General features: G+C 41.8%; 1 protein-coding gene across 1 annotated transcript; it reads right to left on the bottom strand.

Annotated features, from left to right (window-relative positions):
- Positions 1-7,979: 7,979 nt before the first annotated feature.
- On the bottom strand, positions 7,980-10,284 carry LOC124648721 (lecithin-cholesterol acyltransferase-like 1). The gene is made up of 3 exons (XM_047188434.1): positions 9,872-10,284; positions 8,666-8,877; positions 7,980-8,302 (listed from the first exon to the last, which is right to left on the bottom strand). The coding sequence occupies exons 1-3, from the start codon at positions 10,282-10,284 to the stop codon at positions 7,980-7,982; spliced, it is 948 nt and encodes a 315-aa protein (XP_047044390.1).
- Between the last annotated feature and the right edge of the window lie 2,968 nt (positions 10,285-13,252).

Raw genomic sequence — 13,252 nt, 5'->3', positions numbered from 1 at the left:
CGCATCGTGTGTGATTCCTTTATGACGTTGTGGAGCTTTTTTACTCCGGCTTGAGGTGTGCTTTTGCAGCCCTACACAATAAATGGTGTTTGTTATCCAACAAGAGAGTGTTTGAGAGTAGCATTTATTTATTCAATTATGTGATCATTGTTGAGAGTGTCCACTAGTGAAAGTATGATCCCTAGGCCTTGTTTCTAAGCATTGAAACACCGTTTCCAACAAGTTCTGCTACATGTTCGCTTGCTGCCATTTTTATTTTAGATTGCAATTACTACTTATAATCATCCATATTACTTGTATTGCACTATCTCTTCGCCGAACTAGTGTACCTATACATCTGACAAGTGTATTAGGTGTGTTGGGGACACAAGAGACTTCTTGTATCTTAATTGCAGGGTTGCTTGAGAGGGATATCTTTGACCTCTACCTCCCTGAGTTCGATAAACCTTGGGTGATTCACTTAAGGAAAACTTGCTGCTGTTCTACAAACCTCTGCTCTTGGAGGCCCAACACTGTCTATAGGAATAGAAGCGTGCGTAGACATCAATCACCAGAAGGTACCCAGGGGCCAAAAGGGCACTGGTGGCGTGAGCCACCATGCACCTCACGCCACCTACCCTTATGGGCCCCACATGTGGAGTTAGGTGTGATGCAAGCTCCTAGGTTAGTCTCATCCACTCAAAACTCGACCATGCACTTCTCAAAAAAAAAATCCCGTGCTCCCTTGCTGCCCAATTTTTGATCTCCAAGTTAAGGCACCCATTTTCATATTCCTTTTTTGGTGGAATTACTCCTTGGTATGTGACTCCTCCCCTCATCCAATTTATTTTCGAATTTATGCTTGGTGTATGAGACTATTGCTGCTCTTGGTGTCACGTCCCATGCATGAAAAATCCATCGACTTGTAGTTTTTAAGTTGAAATTAATGATGCATAGTCTTGCTTGGTAGACCCTTCATTGGTATTCTTAATTGGCTATAACTTGCTAGATCTAAAAAAAATTAGTAATTTTTAATGTGTTGCAAAGTTCTTAACATCATGAGCAAGGGCGAAGGAATCCTTGGTGCTCTTATGCCAAGGTCTAGAAGAGGCAGCCTAAGTAGTCACACTTCCCATGTGTCGCCTTCAACATGTCCAGGATGGGTCGGAGTACCGGCCTGGCACGGTCCTCTTCCTCGTGGGCCTTGGCTTGGGCCAAAGGCCCAATTCCTCGCCAGCCCTAGGTGAGGTAGTAGTAGCCCGAGCATCAGGTGAGGAGTGGTCGCTAACAGATACGTGTACATAATAAAATGATAACGGTATTTGTTCTTTGTGACTGTCACGTGGTCTATAGTTTGGATTTCACTAGTAAATTTGCACGTGCACGTCTCAACTAATAAAATCGCAACCAGAAAGATCCATAAACTACAAAATAAATCATAGTAAAAAATTTGAAATATGGATTTGTGCATTGCAACGAGGAACTATGGAGATTGTAACTCACACACACTGATGAAAAGAAATTTGAGTAATAGCTACAGATAAATATAAATATTGTATAAAAATATCTCATATAGGCATTCGCCACAAGGAAGCTATAACATGTTCATCAAATATAGGAGGAGCCAAATCACCCAACACAAGGGTAACTAATTTTTTTTTCTCCAGCTAATTCTCGAGCAATAAATATAAGAGCTACTAATATGAATAAAAAATCTCATATACACATTCACTTCAAGGTTCGTAAGCATTACAAGAGGACGTAGCCTGATCATTCAAACAAAGGAGAGAGCACAACCTGAAATCTTTCGGCACTTGCATAAAAAAATGAGATATCTTTAAGAGGCCTTTTCTGTTAAAAACACCAACAAAACCAACTGCGAGGCACTAAAAGTCACCCAGCTCCAAAGCTTCAGGCTGCTGCAATGTAAGTAGACCACAAAAGCTGAACTGCTATTTACAACATTTTGTTTATGGTTTCATCTGAAATCTCACCAATGTTGGAATAAAACTACCATAACCAATGCTTTATCGAGCAAAATAATATTTATGTCTTTTCCAAAAACAATAGAACTAACATAAAACAAAACTATATTAAAGAATTCAATGGAACAACAGGTCCAACACGCCGAGAAGAAAGAGGCCAGAAGGCTACCTTGGGTTGCTGGAGATCCTGTTTGCGGCTCCCCTTCCATCCATGCCATGGTGGGCCCAGCTTCCCGAGGATCTTGGTTCGCTCCCTCCTTTGTCCAGATGACCATATATGCAAAAAAATCCTAGCCACAAGGCACAAAGTGTTTCGCAAAACAAAGTGATGCCCCATCGTGATCATTGTTATCATGGTCATCATGATCTCTCTCCACGACGGAGATGTGGATCTCGACATCATCATCACTACAATCGTCTCCAAGCCAATTGGCATCACCATGTACTCACCCTTCTCCATCATATGTGAATAGTCCTATGTAGTCATATGAGGTGGATACGAATGTAGTCATCAGTTGTCGGGATTGAAAATCAATTTCCGTAAAAGTGAATTGTTCTCTTTCGGTGATGCCCAAGATGATACAGCTCTATATGCAGAGTTGTTTGGTTGTGGGCAAGGCCAATTTCCTATTCGCTATTTGGGTATTCCGATTCATTATCGGAGACTTACGATTGCTGAATGGAAAATAGTGGAAGAAAGATTACAGAAGCGCCTTAGTAGTTGGAAAGGTAAATTGCTGTCCCTGGGAGGAAGATTGGTACTCATTAATTCGGTACTGACAAATATGGTACTGTATATGTTATCATTCTTCCTATTGCCAAAAGGAATTCTGCATAAACTCGATTATTATCGATCCAGCATTCTTTTGGCAAGGGGACAACGAGAAAAGAAATATCGATCGGTTAAATGGAGTATAGTTTGTAGTCCCAAAGATCAAGACGGGCTTGGAGTTCATGACCTGGAGGTCAAGAATTCAGCTCTGCTGGGTAAATGGCTTTTTAAGCTCCTTACCGAGGATGGGATTTGGCAAACTATTCTTCGGAGAAAATATATCGGCTCCAAGACGTTATCCCAAGTGGTTTGGAAACCTGGGGATTCACATTTCTGGGCTGGTCTAATGGCGACAAAAAATGTCTTTTTTCGTCATGGTACTTTCTCAATTAAGAATGGAGCACATATACGGTTCTGGGTAGATGCTTGGTTAGACAATGCACCCCTAAGTGAACAGTATCCTGCGTTGTACAGTATCGTTCATCGCAAAGGAGATACCATTGCCACAGTAATAGCTACCTTTCCACCGAATGTGACGTTTAGACGAGTTTTGCTTGGACAAAGGCTATTGGCATGGAATACCTTAATTCAAAGGCTGGGGGATATTAATCTATCACCTGAACCAGATGAATTTAGGTGGAATTTACATGTAGATGGCTCCTTCTCGGTCAAATCTTTATACAGCGCCATACTTCATTCTGATTTACCAGTTGATAATAATAAGAAAATTTGGAAGATGAAGGTACCATTAAAAATAAAAATATTTGGATGGTATCTTCGTCGAGGGGTCATCCTCACCAAAGACAATCTTGTTAAGCGGAATTGGCACGGAAGTACTCGATGTGTTTTTTTTTATCATGATGAAACTATTAAACACCTTTTCTTCCAGTGCCAGTTCGCGAGATCTATTTGGTATGTCATCCAAGTAGCGTCTACCTTGTACCCTCCGACTAGTGTGGCCAATGTCTTTGGCAATTGGCTTCATGGTATAGATTCAAGGTTCAAGTTGCTTCTTAGGGTGGGAGCGCTAGCAGTTATCTGGGCGCTTTGGCTGAGTAGAAATGACAAGATTTTTAATGATAAAAATTGCTCTTTGTTGCAGGTCATCTACAGATGTACAAGTATTCTCCGTCCGTGGTTACCTCTTCAGCGCATGGAGAACCGAGACCTATTTACGGAGGTCTGTACACGGTTGGAGGCTACGGCGAGGGATACTTTTTCCCTACATGGGTGGCAGCATAGTCTACGGATTGAAGCCCCACCCACACCTTAGGCGTTATATGATTCATCGTTCCGATATGTATTCCGCCTAGTTCTTTTTTAGTTTGGCATCTTTTTGGACTTAAGACTCATAAACGGCTGTGTGCATCCTGGTTATACAGAGGCTGGATGTAATTTCTTTGCAAAAGTAATAAAGCATCCTTTATCGAAAAAAACGAATGGACGAGATCAATCATGTTATGATAAATAGCTGTGATAACTATTGGTGCCTAGCTTGAGTGTGTTCTTGTGATATGTTGGTGAAACTTTGCTCGGTGTAATGATTATAACTAATCACCCGTTTGCAGCTCCCCTTCCATTCATGCCATGCTGGGCCAGGACTGCAGATCTCAGTTCTTAAACTTATGTTGGTTCACTATGCATGCATGATGCATATTGCAACACATTTTATAGTTTGCCCCGGCAATGGAAGTTTCTTATTTGATAGGGAAAAGGGAACCTAAAATAGGATGTGCTTGTTTGTCATTTTTTAATTTCTTGCTACATGTACCATGATGGCTGATAAAATTGTCTTATATTAGACTTTGCATGTGATTAGAGAACACAAAATAACATATTATAAAATAGATTATCTTGTTATGTTATATCCAATAATTATTATTGTTTGCGTATTCCTTAATTTACAGCATGATCAAAAAAATAAACTAGAGAATGCGTGATTAAGATGAAGCATCTCATACAATGGAGAAAAACTTCTTATCTTTCTTGATAAGTGGTGATCTCCTAGCTAAGAGAAGATAAACTTGTTTCATTTGTTGTTGCTTATCTCTTCTCCAACATGGGAAATATCCTATATGATATTGCTAAGATAAAACCATTATACGGATTTAACCTTGCATATATCTCAGATCTTACGAGAAAGAAAGGGAGCTCACGTCGGGTGACCATTCTTTAAAACTGTAAGCTAGGTTGGCAGCGCATGCGTTCAACCTTGCTGCCATGCTAGATGAACAGTAATCGTGGAATGAACAGTGTCGATCGTGAACTTGGTCATCTTCCGTGGGACCGATTCCCGCAGTCCAACTTTGTTTTCTTTACTTATTTTCCTTTTTCTCTTCTTTTCTTTCCGAGCTCGGCATCTAGGGTTTTCACCTCTGCCCGCCTTCCTTCGCGTATCTTCTTGGATGCTGACGTCGATGGATGCGGAGTCGGAGATCTCCAAAGAAGCGAAGCTGCCGAAAAGGCGTCGGGCGGAAGCGTATGCACAGGTTGTTGATTTTTTGTTCCCCTTTCCCATAGTTGGGGTGGAGGGCGGTGTATAGTGGTGTGTGGCTCCACGTCTACCAGCCAACTGTTTGCTTCGGTTCCTAATTAATTCGGTGGGTTTGTCCGATTCTCTCTGTGGTCGAGTACTGCGTGGAAAATATTTTCACGATACAAATTTCATGTCAGCAAGGAAGAAGATAAACTCTTGTCATGTTTGGAATGCTATCCTACATAGGAGAGAAGCTCTAAAGGTGGGTCTGATTAAAAGACCAGGGGATGGTTCTTCTATTCATGTGTGGGATGATCCGTGGATTCCATGGAATTACAATCGAAAACCATTAGTAAGAAATCCAGAATCCAAGGTTTTAATGGTTAATGAACATATTGAGAATCACTCAGCTTGGAACATTGAGAAACTAGAGGAGGATTTTGAACCTGTAGATGTTGAAGCTATTCGAGTTATACCCATTGGCAGGTTTAATGATGATTCCTGGGCATGGACACTAGAGAAAAGTGGATGTTTTACTGTCCGTTCATGCTACAAAGAAATGGCTTCATCTCACCAACAAATTGAGCATGCGTCGTGCTCTGACAATGACTCAAAGTAGTGGTGGAAGATTTTATGGAAGTTAGAAGTGTCACCCAAAGTTCGTTCCTTCTGGTGCCGGGTGACCAACGGGTATATTCCTTGTAGGAAGGAGCTTAACCGAAGACATATAGAGGAACTTGCTTTATGCAAGACTTGTGGTGCGGAGAAGGAGACCATATTCCATGCACTTTTTGAGTGCACTTGGGCACGTATATTTTTTGGCAAGAACTCAAGAACGTGATGCAAATCAAAATACCTAAACTCCACCCTAGATCATGGGCAACTGATCTGATTGATGGTACAAAGGGAACAAGAGAGGAAGCTGCGATTTTATGTGGCTGCTGGTCAGTCTGGTCAGAAAGGAACTCAGTATGGTATGGCAACGAGGGCCGATCGATCATCGGTTCAGTTCGTTGGGTCATGGAGTCAACCTTCTACCTTGCTTAGTTGGGAAAGAAGAAGGCGTAGATGCCAACAAAGGAAATCCCCCAATGGCAGAGACCGGAGATGGGAGTTCTGAAAATCAATGTTGATGCTGGTTTTGATGCCGACGCACGTCAAGGTACCTTAGATCATGATGGTGTCTTTATGCTCGAACAAGCTTTGTAGTACAGCGTTGCGGCGAGCGAACTAATGATGGAGGCGCTTGCAATTCGTGACAGAGTTCAGTTTGCTCTAGATCGTCATTACCACATGGTGGAGATAGAAAGTGATGCTAAAGAATTGCTACATCGGATGGAAGGCGTTAAATTTTCGTATATTGGAAGGCAAGCTAATGAGGCAGCTCACGCTTGTGAGAGCTAGTAGTGATAGAAGAAGGTGTCTTTATGTGAATTATAAACCTCCCTTCTTAGAACAGATCCTTATCAAGGATTGTAATCCCTCTGTTTAAGTTATATAAAACTCGTGATTCGCAAAAAAAAAACGGTGGGTTTGTCTGTTGGTTCGCGCCAGGCTGCTCTGTTGGTTTTGCCTTCAGTGCAGTTTTCTGTTGGTGTCCCTATTTCTTCTCGCCGTCCTGGTATGCAATTTGATTTCTGCTGAGTTTTCCTTCGGTTGCTCTATTGGTTTCTTACGATTTTGCTGCATGTTGTAGGCAATTTAATTTGTTTGTATATGTCTACTGCGATGTCGCGGAGAATTGCAGGAGGCCGCCTTTGGATATGATGGCAGCATGTGGTGTCGAGCAATGGAGCATGCTCGCCAAATCTGTCGGCCATGTAGGAACATGGCAGATTGATCCCTAGCTATTGCAGACGCTCATGGAAGGCAGTCTTATAAAAGTTGTGGTGCAGATAGAGGAAATGGTGTTCGAGGCCACAGCCCAACACACGGTCATACACCAATTGTTCTAAACGGTATGTTGCATAACGGAAATTACTCAGCATTGATCTCACACAAATAACTTGTAAACCGAATCAACTCTATCGGAATGTGATGTTAGCTATTAACAGGTTAATTTGTTCATATATTTCATAATCTCAATCGCTTTTCAAGACTTAGATCTATATTTTATAAAAAGCTTTTCTATAAATGCACGTACACTTTCTAAACCAAATATTTAACCTTAAATGTGAATTTTCACATGATTGGAATTAGCACAGCCGTTATCAACATTCCACAATTCTGAACTAAACATTGTACACGAGTACAACATATCTTACCACACGAATTGGACGGGTCATTCTGCTATTTATTACAAAAAATGGATTCGTAAAATCCATTATAGCTAGTCCTACAATGCTAGTATGTTAGTTTAAAAAGTTACAACAACCGAATGGTATTTTAAAGCTACCAAAACCGTCACATGTATTTTGGATGAGACAAGACCAACATCTATGCTCATACTAGTAACCTCTGTTCTTAATGTTTCTGTAAAATTATTAAGGAAATTAATATGGTCTTCCGTATTTAATATTATTTATTATGTATATTCGATGAAATGGTGTGTTTTTTGTGCTTCTAAATGTTAAAACATTAAGTGAATATATTATTAAATAAATCAAAACAAAACAATGCGCAAAAGTATTCTTGGACGACCGTGAAATAAAAAAATTGTACGTTTTATTAATAGAAGTACTACAACTATAACCATATGAGACTTTTCATACAACAATCATTGGAATCTTTTACTCTTGATGACAACACACATATAATATGTGAATCTTCAAGAATTGGCTTCTAAAATTTCAGCCATAACTATCTTGAGCGAATTGTCTTGAATAGTAATATCACCATGAGTAGCATTAGGAATCTTGACGAACTTAAAGAATATGTTCTCTGAATAATGTTGCCTTTTCAGTTCCTTGGCGAATGCCAACACGCTAATCCAGTTGACAACCCCATCTCCATTGCCATACACATTTTCAGGGGAGACATCAAAGTTGCCATCCCAGTATACCACCTGCTTCGTCGTTTGAATGCCAACACCATTGAGGTATGTGGTTGGCACCATTGGCGCCTCAACTCTCATATTAGTGGGAAGCACCCATTTAGTAAAAGGCAACATTCCTTTCATATTGAAACCAAGTGAGGCAAGAAAATGTTGATAGTCATATGCTGAGTAGTTCCTGTATTTGGTGATTATGAGCGGCTCCTGGCCAAACACCGTTGTGGATGGCAGAGATAGAAGGGAACTTGCAAATGACCACCACATTGGCCGCAAAGTAAGGGGAGGAATAGTTGGGAAACGAATGACTGTCGGTCCCGAGGCAAGGTTCGTGACTACCTCCATGAAGCCTGTAGGCGGTGTTGGCGAGAGTAGAACCAGGTGCTTGATGAATTTTTTCCTCCATATAAGTGGAGTAGAATTCACAAAGTCGAGGATGAGCCTAGCGCCAAAGCTATGCCCAATGAAGATAACCGGCTTGTTGGCATTCTTCTCACTTGCATGCTGCACCAAATCCTTGACACGAGCAAAGTAGTCCGAGTACACCTTGGAACACTGGCCAGGCTGTGGCGGAGCGTATCGTATGTCATAAGGTGCCCCAAAAAGGGTAACTCCATCTTGATATCCAAGTGCTTCCAGTTCATTGCGGATCTTTACATTACAACAAAATGGACAGCTGGAGAGAATTTAAATAAATCTCGGAGTATGGAACTACACACAAGGGGAAGAGAAGTAGTGCGAAGATGAAAAACAATTTAGGAAATAGAGTATATGATAAACACTATAGGAATATATTTACCACTAAGGCCTATTAAGTCGATCGTGCTAAAATATGGACTAACGACTCCAACCATAAAATGAAAAGGTAGATTCAGTAATACTAATAGTTCGATTTTATTTGTAACTTTTAGAGGCTGAAATAAGTGGCCAGATGCGCAAACGAATATCGCAACACAAGATATGGTTGTAAAAGGAATATACTTTTCCCTAGCAATATGTTTTTCCATCGATGCATGCATTACTGACAGAAGGCCTAAAGTTTTTCTCAATAGTCAAAATGTGTGAACTTTCACCAAGTTCCTAGAAAAAACTAATATCATCTACAGTACAATACAAAATCAATATTATTGATACACAGACGTGGTGATACACACACACATATACATATAATATTATATATAATAGTATATTAGTTGATAATTTTTTGTAGAAAAGTAGTTAAACTTTGGACTGCTTGACTTTAAAAAAAGTTATACAATTTGTTTTCAAGAAACGGAGGGAGTATTAGCTTAAGCTTCTGGCTCTACTCCAAAGCAAGTAGGAGAGAGAAATTCAGATGAGGCATGGCCAACCACTGAGAATGGAACAAATAGGGGAGATGGAATTGTATGGGTGAATTAGAGATAGAAGAGAAACAAGATGTCTTTGTGGGTGTGTGCTTTGTGGCGTGGGAATAGATCCAAAGTCAAAAAATGGCTTCACAACTACGTAGGATCTATTGTGCTATTGTGCTGTGTCTATACACACAAGTCTTCTCTAAACTGGCAAGGCAGAGGCAACAGCAAAGCCACTGGCACAGCTGCTAATGCCGTCTTCAGACTATGTAGGCATGGATAAAACCTTGACTTGCTAGAGCTAACTAAAACGGTTTCTACATGCTGGAAACTTACCTCTCGTCTTTGTAGGAGAATCCATATACGGAGCCGAAGTTTGCCACGCGAGTCTCGACGCCAGGCTGGTTCCGGTAGTCGTTGATGGCAGGGTCGAAAACAAGGCTCATCTGCTCCTCGAAGCATGGCATGTAGTCGTGGTCGACCACGTCCGATGTGTTGTTCCACAGCGGGAACCACCCCTTCCCCTTGAGCGCGCCGCAGTGCGGTAGGGACGGAGTGTAGGCGTCGGTGAGCCGAGCTTCCAGGACCGAGCAGCTGAAGCCGCCTTGCAAGATTATGGGATGATAGACTTCGAGCTGCTGATCCATGTCGTGGTCACTCGGCGCAGCCCAAAGATAATCACGGAGGGAAGGCGGTAGGAGCAGGGGCAGCAGCTGCAGCAGCCCAAGGAACACTGTGTTCTTAGCCATTGCTGCAATTAATTGTCGCTTGCTACCAGCCGCTAGTTATATAGTGTTGGCCTTAGGAGTCTACAAGTATCATATTCACCCTTAGCGGCTCATCTTGGAGGGCTCAACTACTACCAGTAACAAAGCAGCGAGCAATTTGGCCAATACGAGATTATGGGATGACAGAAAAGTTGGAAGTTGTTTTGAGTTGAGATTTTACACTTGGGTAGAATACATCATTCTAAACATCTAGGACTTTTTTTAGATTTTTTTTTTGGAACTCTAAAATGTCGTCTTCATTTTTTTTTCAAAATAACGGCCTATTCCCTCCATCCCGGTTTATAGGGTCTACGTGTATCCCTAGACACAAATTTAACCAACATAATACAAGATATATATTATAAAATATATGTTGTTAGAAAGTTTAGATATTCTACTTTTCAATTATATAATTTTTATGTTATAAAATTTATATTATGTTGGTCGAAATAACGATCTACGAATACACATAGGACCTATGAACCGGGACAGAGGAAGTACTACATAGAGCACCAGCTACATTTAACTTTCCGCATATATCTCATATTTTATTAAATAAATTAATGGTCAAAGTTTTTTTTATTAGTACGTACTCCACCCCGTTAGAAATTATAAATAAGGTATGATGATCAATTCGTTAAGACCAACAAACTTCATAACTCACTTTCAATTATTGGATGCTCCAATAGATTCAATGCATGAGAGAAGGGAGAAAAAACATATATTACGGGAGAAAGAGCAATAGGGATTTTATAATATTAAAAAAAAAAGCTCATAGAACTTATAATTTCTGACGGAGCAAGTACTACCTAGTAAATCGGTATGGAGGAGGAAAAACTAAACGAGACCCTAGCTCTAAATGAAGAATCAGTAAATGGAACACATTGACCGCTTTAACAGTAGCTAGCTTTAATCGAGGTCTACTCTCCATGTGCAGAAGTAAAAATAAGTGAGACAAATGCAGCTTTAATCGAGGAAAAGAAATATAGTAATTCAATTGAAGAATCAATGGATCGCTCGACGTCAGCTCAACGGCACCGAAGCAAGCAGTGGTTCCCTTGGAACCAATGAAATGATGAATTTGATAATCAAAGCAGGTGGCTGCAATAGATCTCCAGTTCGAATCAGTGTATACTGCCCGGCTGACAGGGTGAGTTTTCACGTGAGGAACTTCGGATGCCCAGATCGGACCTTGATAAACACGTAGTCTCCGATGCCCAGATCTGGTCTTCCTCGCGCACGTCGATGTAGTCGATCGAGTAAGCTGACGTTGAGAATTAACTTACTCCCTGCGGTCAGGAGCGTCAGATCGAGGGGCCACGAGCGATTCCATTGCGTCCGATTCAATAGATACGGTTTTATCTCTTCTTCCATTCGGTCCAGCAATGGCGCAAAAGCTAATGCTGGATGGCCTCGTTCGTGGGGTTCGCCGGCCGCCGCCACTATGGCTACTCGGACGTTAAGGAGCTCCACGTCGAACATATGGTGACGGTGGGGAACATGATCGAGCATTTTCTCATGCCATCAGGGTCACCGCATTCCAAACACAAAATCGGTCTATTTAGTCCATTTATGGTGATCGGCGCTCACGAAATAGATCCCGGTTTGTACGGTGGCCAGCGGCCAACGGCCTCAAACCGCAAAAAAATACTAGCTGGAAAAATATAGATATAATTACATATTTTGGGTCCAAAAGTTCATGTGTTTACAACTTAAAGAAGGATAGATAATGGTGCGTAGGCCGGCAGCTTGTAGACCTCCTCGCCGGCACCTAGGGCACTCTCCTCTCTGGCAGCTTCTAGACCCCCTCGCCAGCAGCTTCTAGTTCTGGTCGCCAAAGTCGATGAAGACATGTTGTGGAGGCCACATATTGGCCATCGGGGGAGGAGGTGGCAGCTTCTCCGGTGCTGGCAGAGCCGGCGTCACCGCGGCCTGCTGCTGCCACAGTTCGATGGCCTCCTGGAGGCCATCCCACTTCTCGAGCTCGCCTTGTTTGGAGAGCTCGATCCGCGCGTGATGGCCACTTCCTTCGTGAGCTCATCATCCTCCATTGGCTCCAAGTCGAGGTCCTCGTCCTCCAGCGAGTCCTCGGCAACACCCTGAACGCCGGCAACCACTACATCGACTCGACGTATTGCGTGTTAGCCCCGTGGTATTGAGGCCAGTCCGGCTGGCCTGGCCACGGGGTGGGGAAGACGTATCCCAGACACTCCTCCGGCATGGCATCCTCCTCCTTCACCAGGGCCATCTGGGACGTCTTCTGCGGCGGCATCTGAGGCAGCACCGGCTGCTGCTCGTGCGCCTCCCATGCCTCGTAGTTGAAAGCTTTTTCCAACATTGAATCAACGTCTTAGAGTTTTCTTCCGCGTAATAGGTCGGTTATTGTTGGGTCTTTGATTGTGGGTCCCATGCCTTGGAGCAACCACAACTTCCTAATTTCTTTGGAGCTTAGAGTTCTTCAAAGATATCCTAACAAGGACACACAAAAAAAACTGTCACTGAATAGTCTTTTCACGCAAATGAGCGTGTTACAACCTTATTACAAACTCATAGTGTCTAACCATGACTGCATACCCTCCTTGGATCTTGGATTAGCTCTATACATAGTCAAGGAAAGAAAATATTTAGATCTAATAACACATCAAAGGACTCATTTCCATTCAATATAGCATTATTTTTTTATCACATATGCTCCAACATCCTGTAATAATAACGTCCATATAAAGACATCCATTGAGTATCTTGACCTAGTCCCTTCATCTTTAAATAAGTGGATATTTAGGTTTAAAACTTATCTATAAAATATTCTACTTCTCTCTTTCCGATTCACTTTAAAGTAAAAAAAAACATGATTCTCTCTCCTCACACGAGAATCAAGATCAGTAACATTTAATGCACGGTCTCTTTATTTTTTGCATGCATTTAGCTCATTGGATGTGGGGAAATTCGA

The sequence above is a fragment of the Lolium rigidum genome, chromosome 4 (genome assembly GCF_022539505.1).
Source record: "Lolium rigidum isolate FL_2022 chromosome 4, APGP_CSIRO_Lrig_0.1, whole genome shotgun sequence".
NCBI lineage: Eukaryota > Viridiplantae > Streptophyta > Magnoliopsida > Poales > Poaceae > Lolium > Lolium rigidum.
The sequence above is the reverse complement of the archived record's forward strand: the minus strand, read 5'-3'. Positions and strand labels throughout refer to the sequence as shown.

What these genes read in the sequence shown, in the direction of transcription:
- LOC124648721 (XM_047188434.1), bottom strand. Translation starts at nt 10,284, where the DNA reads ATGGCTAAGAACACAGTGTTCCTTGGGCTGCTGCAGCTGCTGCCCCTG. An exon ending in TTCTCCTACAAAGACGAGAG is followed by an intron (nt 8,878 to 9,871) that starts GTAAGTTTCCAG and finishes AATTCTCTCCAG; the next exon opens with CTGTCCATTTTGTTGTAATG. An exon ending in CAACAAGCCGGTTATCTTCA is followed by an intron (nt 8,303 to 8,665) that starts TTGGGCATAGCT and finishes CTTTTACTAAAT; the next exon opens with GGGTGCTTCCCACTAATATG.